At 39.2% G+C, this 10,000-nt stretch overlaps 1 protein-coding gene across 3 annotated transcripts in view; it reads left to right on the forward strand.

Moving 5' to 3' along the window:
- Positions 1-10,000, forward strand: part of nfat5b (nuclear factor of activated T cells 5b) — an 81,988-nt gene that overhangs the window by 56,436 nt on the left and 15,552 nt on the right. For all 3 annotated transcript variants that reach the window (XM_061964019.1, XM_061964022.1, XM_061964020.2), the window contains 6 exons: positions 2,910-3,540; positions 5,038-5,224; positions 5,726-5,916; positions 6,328-6,500; positions 7,381-7,515; positions 7,593-7,645. In XM_061964019.1, coding sequence (XP_061820003.1) covers positions 2,910-3,540; positions 5,038-5,224; positions 5,726-5,916; positions 6,328-6,500; positions 7,381-7,515; positions 7,593-7,645 — 1,370 coding nt within the window. The remainder of the gene's footprint in view (positions 1-2,909; positions 3,541-5,037; positions 5,225-5,725; positions 5,917-6,327; positions 6,501-7,380; positions 7,516-7,592; positions 7,646-10,000) is intronic.

The raw sequence follows: 10,000 nt of genomic DNA on the forward strand, positions 1-10,000 counted from the left end.
AATTGAATGCACTACAAAGACAAGATATTTGATGTTCAAACTCTTAAACTTTTTTTTTTTTTTGCAAATAATAATTAACTTAGAATTTCATGGCTGCAACATGTGCCAAAGTAGTTGGGAAAGGGCATGTTCACCACTGTGTTACATCACCTTTTCTTTTAACAACACTCAATAAACGATTGGGAACTGAGGAAACTAATTGTTGAAGCTTTGAAAGTGGAATTCTTTCCCATTCTTGTTTTATGTAGAGCTTCAGTCGTTCAACAGTCCGGGGTCTCCGCTGTCGTATTTTACGCTTCATAATGCGCCACACATTTTCGATGGGAGACAGGTCTGGACTGCAGGCGGGCCAGGAAAGTACCCGCACTCTTTTTTTACGAAGCCACGCTGTTGTAACACGTGCTGAATGTGGCTTGGCATTGTCTTGCTGAAATAAGCAGGGGCGTCCATGAAAAAGACGGCGCTTAGATGGCAGCATATGTTGTTCAAAAACCTGTATGTACCTTTCAGCATTAATGGTGCCTTCACAGATGTGTAAGTTACCCATGCCTTGGGCACTAATGCACCGCCATACCATCACAGATGCTGGCTTTTGAACTTTGCGTCGATAACAGTCTGGATGGTTCGCTTCCCCTTTGGTCCGGATGACACGATGTCGAATATTTCCAAAAACAATTTGAAATGTGGACTCGTCAGACCACAGAACACTTTTCCACTTTGCATGAGTCCATCTTAGATGATCTCGGGCTCAGAGAAGCCGGCGGCGTTTCTGGATGTTGTTGATAAATGGCTTTCGCTTTGCATAGTAGAGCTTTAACTTGCACTTACAGATGTAGCGACGAACTGTATTTAGTGACAGTGGTTTTCTGAAGTGTTCCTGAGCCCATGTGGTGATATCCTTTAGAGATTGATGTCGGTTTTTGATACAGTGCCATCTGAGGGATCGAAGGTCACGGTCATTCAATGTTGGTTTCCGGCCATGCCGCTTACGTGGAGTGATTTCTCCAGGTTCTCTGAACCTCTTGATGATATTATGGACCGTAGATGTTGAAATCCCAAAATTTCTTGCAATTGCACTTTGAGAAACGTTGTTCTTAAACTGTTTGACTATTTGCTCACGCAGTTGTGGACAAAGGGGTGTACCTCGCCCCATCCTTTTTTGGGAAGCTGTTTTTATACCCAATCATGGCACCCACCTGTTCCCAATTAGCCTGCACACCTGTGGGATGTTCCAAATAAGTGTTTGATGAGCATTCCTCAACTTTATAAGTATTTATTGCCACCTTTCCCAACTTCTTTGGCACGTGTTGCTGGCATCAAATTCTAAAGTTTATGATTATTTGCAAAAAAAAAAAATGTTTATCTATTTGAATATCAAATATGTTGTCTTTGTAGCATATTCAACTGAATATGGGTTGAAAATGATTTGCAAATCATTGTATTCCGTTTATATTTACATCTAACACAATTTCCCAACTCATATGGAAACGGGGTTTGTAGATTCCTTTCTTTTTTGAATACAATAATACAAGTTGGTGTATTACCTGATTTTGATGACTTGCATTGATTGGAATCAGACAAGATTCACAATAGTGCTGATAACTTCCACATTTTTGAATGGAGGAGAAAAAAGTAATTTTTTCTCTCCAATACCACAAGAAAGAGGTTGGTTTTTGGCATCTTATTTATCCAGCTTCCATACTCGTTTTTATACACATAAATACATTGAAGGCAAACTTTGTAGTTTGCTAGCTTGTGTGCACTAGCTTTATGAGACTCTTATTTTTGTTAGTGCAGGCAGGATGGAGCAGCGCTTTTATTGTGAAGACAGGGACTATGCGGTCGGTCTTCAGGGTTTTGGCAGCAGGTACGGCGCCATAGTCTGTTAAAATAAAAAGTGTTTCTCGCTTTCCTGAAGGTCTTTTTTTCTTAATACTTAGCTTGCAGCAGCCAGCATCATCTCACAAGATCCTCGGGTCCCGTCAATGTCAGTTAAGTGACGAAAGTGAGGTCATAGTGAAGATTGCTCATTTTTAATTTAATTTTTTTAATGCCTTGCTGGCGATCGACTGACCCACCCTCCGTGATCGACCGGTAGCTCACGATCGACCGACCTAATGGGCACCCCTGCTGTAGAGGAAGTAGGATTTTGAGGGGATTGGGGAGTTATATCATGGTATCATTCTCAGTCGGAGTAGTCTAGTAAATGTATTCTTTGTCATTAATTTCGGTAGAATTGTTAGTAAACTTGAAATTTAATTGGAAATTGTCTTTGCAGGTCGTCTCTATAATAACATCTTTATGCTCCATTAACTATTTTTGTCTTAAATCTCCTAAACCAAATCACTCAGAATCAAACAATAACAAGATTTCGAAATGAACAGAGAGAAAAAAATATTCATTATGAGTTTAAAGACATGCACCTGGGGATAGGTTGATTGGCAACACTAAATTGGCCCTAGTGTGTGAATGGTTGTCTGTCAATCTGTGTTGGCCCTGCAATGAGGTGGCGACTTGTGCAAGGTGTACTCGAGTGCAGCTGGGATAGGCTCCGGCTCCTCCTGCAACCCCGAGAAATACAAGCGGTAGAAAATGGATGCATGGATGGAGTTCTGCAGATAGACAAGCTTTATAATTGTCCATGGCACTGTAGAGTGGAGACTGAGATATTTTTTACATCGTGTTATTTAAAATCCCCCCAAACACTAGCCATTTTTATCATTGATGCGGTGATCGAGTTGGCAGAAACATTAGCAATGCATAGAGTACGAAAGCCACTGAAAATGGGATACATTTCAGTGGCTTGAACAAAAGTTGTACCAAGCAAAGCATAGGACAACAAAAATATATCTAGCATCTGAAATGTACTATTTACGATGATATTGACATTTGAATTATTTGCACTGTAGATGGCATGTCCTCCTCTATGACCATGGATGGCCCCTGCAGTGCTTTTTCCACCTCTTCTAGCTCCACCAAGCTTTGTAGTTCTTCAGCCACTGAGCTGAACACAGTCCACAGCGGCAATGCTGATACAGAAGACAACAAACGATGCAGGGCGATACCAGAGGTTCTTGGGGCCGAAGCCAGGAGTTGTAACAGCAACAGTGTTGGCCATTGCCCGGCTACGAGTGAGGTTGGAGGAGAGAGAGGAGTGGCCTCCCAGGAGGACCAGCCACATCAGCACATGATGCCACCAAAGCGTCGCACCGAACTAAACATCTCTCCGCCTCCACAAGATCTGCTTAGTGATAGTCGAATGTCCTGTCAAGCAGAATCAACGTTGGACTCTGAGCACAGCAACAGCATATGGATGGATGACTCTCTCTCCAACTTCAGTATCATGAGCACAACCTCCTACAATGACAACACAGAGGTACCACGAAAGTCACGCAAACGTACCCCAAGACAAAGGCCAGGGCCCAAGTCGAGGCCTACCAGCGAAGCCAGCATGGATGTTTTTGATGCAGACAGCGCCAAAGGCCCACATTTTGTCCTCTCCCAGCTCGGCACCGACAACAAATCTGGACAAAAAGGAAGGTTTGTAAAGCTGTAAATATAATATACTGTGTACTTATTAATATAGTATATATATCTGCAACAAATGCCCATACACAGCTATGCCATCAACTGTTGGTTAATATGAGCACATAATGCAGGGGTGTCCAAACTACGATCCATGGGCAAAATGCGGATAATGGGTGTATTGGCCAGGGTTAGAGTAAGCTGGGATACCACAATCATCAGTAGAAGGCCGCAACATTATGTTTTCTGCATTGTCAGATTTAAAACAAAAACTCTGGTCAGTTTTCCAAAAAATTCAGTAAATATATTATGTATTTTCCTGTACAGCAAGTCAGTCTTTTAAAACTACTTCTCTATAACATGTACATATTAAATATGATTATATTTTTGATATTCCACCCCTTTTAGAGGCCACTATGTTTACATAGATCCACTGTGTATTCCCCACAAAATAGTGCAAACACACACATACAGTTAATATTTTGCTGATTTTGCAGGTATACCCCCTTACAAAGATATGAACAGTTCAATATTTTTATATTCTAACAGGAGAGGCAGAATGTGAAAAATAACATTGCATTAGGGTTATACAATAATCTGTTTTTGATCTAACTGGTGCCTCGACATAACTTAGAGCACAGATATTTTTTCCCCCTGCTTATTTATTTTGTGTAATTAATTAATAGTAATTATTAGGGCTGGGAATCTCAGGATACCTCACGATACAATATGTGATAAATGCCTTCCGATCACATTGCCGATACTGCATTTATCCATATATTGTGCTAAATAACCTCGCTGCAGTTTATCAGTCAGTTTATAGAGGTGAAACACAAACAAAAGTCAGAAATTATATTTTGCTGCAGAATTTAAGAGGTGGTTGTACATGTTTGTTGTGCCGCCCATTTATTGTATTTTGGTGAGACACCTCTTACATTCTGCAACATTATTCCAGCTTTGTCCAATTCAAACTATTAAAGCCAAAGTGAGTCAACACTTTTGATTTTGAACAATGCTGGTTAATTTTTTATTTAACTTTACTGCTCGAGTCCGCCGTATTAGTGCCATTGGTAGTTTTTGTTTTTTTTCTGTGACTTCAGCCCAGTTTTCAGGCACTCGCACAATAAGCAGCCGCTGCATAACATGTAAAACGGCTACCCGTCTCACTAATGAGGAGCAATAAAAGAGTTGCCTAGGGGCTATATAATGATAACAGTAATGAAAAACAATGTTGTGCAGTGAACCACTCTAGGTGTACCTAAGCCTCTTACCCGAAGTCAACTGGGATAGGCCCTAATTAGGGTAATGTATAGAAAATGGATGGATACGGGGCGAGAGCGCATTGATAATTCATTGGATTGGGAAATATCACGATAATTCACCATATCAATATTTTGTCCCAATCCTAGTAAATATGGCTTCAAGCAGCATACATCATAATTTTTTTTATAAAAGATTCAATTAAATGCAAGAGACAGTGGTTTTGGCAATCTTTTTCTGTCTGCTCTTCAGTTCACAGGAAGCTCCTCAGACACCTCAACAGAAAGGAGTTCTGTCAGTGCAATACCCCTCCAAGAGTGAAGGGAAGGAGCTGAAGATCCTTATTCAGCCTGAGTCTCAACACCGGGCTCGCTATCTGACTGAAGGCAGCAGAGGGTCTGTGAAGGACCGATCGCAGCAGAGCTTCCCCACCATAAAGGTATGAGGAGCCCTTTCCTCTATCACCAGACAGTCTGGTTAAGAAACTACATTCAGAGGTTAAGGAATTTTTGTGCAGCTAATATACCTGCAAAACGGTTCTTTATTTTGTCAAGACAGAGTATTGACAATGCTGTTTAAAAGAAGTACAAGTGATTTCAGACAACATAAAGTTTGGACCACAAAATAATCTCTTGAGGGTTGTTTAATTTCACACATATTTCTTTACTCAATGAAAATATGACAGTTATTACAGAAGTCTCAATGGTCTGAGGGAAAATATCAAATTAAGACATTAGAAGTGAGCAACATTCATGTAATTTGTACGTAATATTTACTGTATCTCGACAAAGTGCATGGACAATTCAATAGATTTGAAAATGTTAATGACTTAAAAATGTGTCTCACAAAATGTTTTTCTCATTAAAACAATTAGCACTAATTGGACAGCTATCTTGACATCTCTGTAGACGTCATTTATTATTATTTTTTTGTTTTACAGCTGGAGGGTGTGAATGAGCATGTGGTTTTGCAAGTGTTCGTCGGAAATGATTCTGGACGTGTCAAGCCTCATGGATTTTACCAAGCTTGCCGGGTAACAGGCCGCAACACTACAGCCTGCAAGGAGGTGGACATTGGGGGAACGACTGTCATTGAAGTCCCTTTGGCTCCAAGCACCAACATGACCTTAGCGTATGTACTTTGTTGTTTGGATGAGCACAATTAGGGGTTTTCAGGATTAGTGCAAGTATGACTACAAAGTGTTAGAATGTGAAACAAAAAACAAATAGAGACTTGTTTTTGCTTTGGCACATGCTAATAAGTCCTAAAATGTTTGAACTCACTGAACTGACTGAAAGTTAAATACATCACGTGCACTCATTTGCATTTGACCTAAACTGCATTACCCATTCTTTCTTTTAAGTACTGGATACAACCTAATTATAACCTTTATACTTCTGGTTGCTTAGTTAAATTGGTTAAATCACAATTTTAATTGTAAAAATTGATTGTTTACTGTTAAGGTAAACATATTATCAGCCATTTAATGACTCCCCACTTTTGTATTGATGAAAACTGTATATTTGTATATTTTTTGTGCAGTGTGGATTGTGTTGGAATATTGAAGCTCAGAAATGCTGATGTGGAGGCTCGCATTGGGGTGGCTGGGTCAAAAAAGAAGAGTACACGTGCAAGGCTAGTGTTTCGGGTCAACATCCCACGTCAAGATGGCTCAGTGCTCACACTTCAAACACCATCGTCGTCAATCATTTGCAGTAAGTGAAATTCTTTGCTTGCTGTCTTTGTGGATGGAGCAAAAAATAATGTGGATATTAAAACATATTTGAAGGTCTATATTACACTCATTTGAATTGAGATAATGCAAACAGCATTAGGGTGTGGTTTATAAACAGGAAAGAGGCTGTAAGCCATAAGAACGTTTCTGTGCGCATTAACAGAACTGACACGAGAGCAATACACGGAAAGGACAAAACAATAGAAGTATGAGGCTGTCTCTTGTTTATTCTTTGACAGTATGCAATGCTTTTGTATGTTTCTACAGATGCGTATGTGCATGTATAGAAGTACCTCTTGTGTTTTGTGTAGTGCACATCCGTCATAAAAACAGTACATGAAATGCCTTGGAGTTTGTTTTTCTAGCACATTTAAACAGTTTCTTTGAGAAGGAGCTATTGTTCCAGTTATTCTGTATGTCAACATAAAATCTCAAGTATTCCTACTTAACTGGCTTACACTAAAATGGTATAATCCAAGGCACAAGGCCTGATATGTTTTTGTGGGGTTTTTTTGTGATAAATGCATCATGCGTGACCATATTTAGTAAAAGACACATCATAATAATAAATAATTAATACATATAAAAAACAATTATACATTTTATGACATTTTTACATGTTTTTTCTGGAAGTGTAACGTTTGTTTGTTTCCTATTATAGTTGCAAATGTAGTAAGCACACAAACTGAAGTTCAGCACGTGAGGTGCAATTTAGAGAATCACATGCCTACTCAAGGGCACCTCAGCCAAGAGTCAAGTTAGTGGCAGTTAGGAGAAACAAACATCATTCAGTCACAGGGCGCATTTCAGTCTCCAACATTGATTTTAATCAATATTGTACATACCTGCTCTTTTAACAGCCCAGCCAGCAGGTGTACCTGAGATTCTGAAGAAATCACTGCATAGCTGTTCAGTCAGGGGCGGGGAGGAGCTCTTCATCATTGGCAAAAATTTTCTCAAAGATGCCGAAGTCATATTTCAAGAAAATATCTCCGGTAAGAAATACCTGTTTTTAAAACATGATTTCTGTCTATGGCTCCCTGTCACATTTCAAGACAATCTTCTCTTTCAGATGAAAAATCCTGGAAGGCGAAGGCTGAAATCGACATGGATCTGTTTCACCAGGTTAGGTCCAATTGTTCTTGTTTTATTTTTGGACCAAGTAATTTTTGGCAAGCGCTAATAAGCTAAGTAGTAGCCACTGAGATTGTTATGGTGATTTTTGCTAATCATCTTAAACGGCTGCTGGTGCAAAGGTTTCAGTAGTCTCCCTGTATTCTGACCTAAATACACCACCTCTGAGGTGTGTTCAGTATGTCTCAACACTAACAGTTTTGACCTTTGCTCTTGTAAACGAAACAATTTGAAGGCTATGTAGAGCTTTTATTTGAGTAAGTAATCCCTCTACAATCAACATGTGGTTAGAAAAGTTAACACACATGGACAGGCATGATTTTAAAAAAAGTACTTTTCAAACGCAGTAAAGTACCGATTTCAATCCATTAGTATCGTGGTATTTTATTAGTACCGGTATATCGTACAGCCCTAGTATATATATATATATATATATATATATATATATATATATATATATATATATGTATATATGTATATATATATATATATATATATATATATATATATATATATATATATATATATATGTATATACAAACCCCGTTTCCATATGAGTTGGGAAATTGTGTTGGATGTAAATATAAACGTAATACAATGATTTGCAAATCCTTTTCAACCCATATTCAACTGAATACACTACAAAGATATATTTGATATTCAAACTCGTAAACTTTTTTTTTTTTTTCCCAATAATAATTAACTTACAATTTCATGGCTGCAACACGTGCCAAAGTAGTTGGGAAAGGGCATGTTCACCACTGTGTTACATCACCTTTTCTTTTAACAACACTCAATAAACGATTGGGAACTGAGAAAACTAATTGTTGAAGCTTTGAAAGTGGAATTCTTTCCCATTCTTGTTTTATGTAGAGCTTCAGTCGTTCAACAGTCCGGGGTCTCCGCTGTCGTATTTTACGCTTCATAATGCGCCACACATTTTCGATGGGAGACAGGTCTGGACTGCAGGCGGGCCAGGAAAGTACCCGCACTCTTTTTTTACGAAGCCACGCTGTTGCAACACGTGCTGAATGTGGCTTGGCATTGTCTTGCTGAAATAAGCAGGGGCGTCAATGAAAAAGACAGCGCTTGGATGGCAGCATATGTTGTTCCAAAACCTGTATGTACCTTTCAGCATTAATGGTGCCTTCACAAATGTGTAAGTTACCCATGCCTTGGGCACGAATGCACCCCCATACCATCACAGATGCTGGCTTTTGAACTTTGCGTTGATAACAGTCTGGATGGTTCGCTTCCCCTTTGGTCCGGATGGCACAATGTCGAATATTTCCCAAAACAATTTGAAATGTGAACTCGTCAGGCCACAGAACACTTTTCCACTTTGCATGAGTCCATCTTAGATGATCTCGGGCCCAGAGAAGCCGGCTGCGTTTCTGGATGTTGTTGATAAATGGCTTTCGCTTTGCATAGTAGAGCTTTAACTTGCACTTACAGATGTAGCGACCAACTGTATTTAGTGACAGTAGTTTTCTGAAGTGTTCCTGAGCCCATGTGGTGATATCCTTTAGAGATTGATGTCGGTTTTTGATACAGTGCCGTCTGAGGGATTGAAGGTCACGGTCATTCAATGTTGGTTTCCGGCCATGCCGCTTACGTGGAGTGATTTCTCCAGATTCTCTGAACCTTTTGATGATATTTTGGACTGTAGATGTTAAAATCCCTAAATTTCTTGCAATTGCACTTTGAGAAGCGTTGTTCTTAAACTGTTTGACTATTTGCTCACGCAGTTGTGGACAAAGGGGTGTATGTGTATATATATATATACATATATATAAAGTATATGTACGTATATACAAACCCCGTTTCCATATGAGTTGGGAAATTGTGTTAGATGTAAATATAAACGGAATACAATGATTTGCAAATCACTTTCAACCCATATTCAGTTGAATATGCTACAAAGACAACATATTTGATGTTCAAACTGATAAACATGTTTTTTTTTGCAAATAATCATTAACTTTAGAATTTGATGCCAGCAACACATGACGAAGAAGTTGGGAAAGGTGGCAATAAATACTGATAAAGTTGAGGAATGCTCATCAAACACTTATTTGGAACATCCCACAGGTGAACAGGCAAATTGGGAACCGGTGGGTGCCATGATTGGGTTTAAAAGTAGATTCCATAAAATGCTCAGTCATTCACAAACAAGGATGGGACGAGGGTCACCACTTTGTCAACAAATGCGTGAGCAAATTGTTGAACAGTTTAAGAAAAACCTTTCTCAACCAGCTATTGCAAGGAATTTAGGGATTTCACCATCTACGGTCCGTAATATCATCAAAGGGTTCAGAGAATCTGGAGAAATCATTGCACGTAAGC

This window comes from Nerophis lumbriciformis, linkage group LG06 (assembly GCF_033978685.3).
Source record: "Nerophis lumbriciformis linkage group LG06, RoL_Nlum_v2.1, whole genome shotgun sequence".
In the NCBI taxonomy this organism is placed as follows: Eukaryota; Metazoa; Chordata; class Actinopteri; order Syngnathiformes; family Syngnathidae; genus Nerophis; species Nerophis lumbriciformis.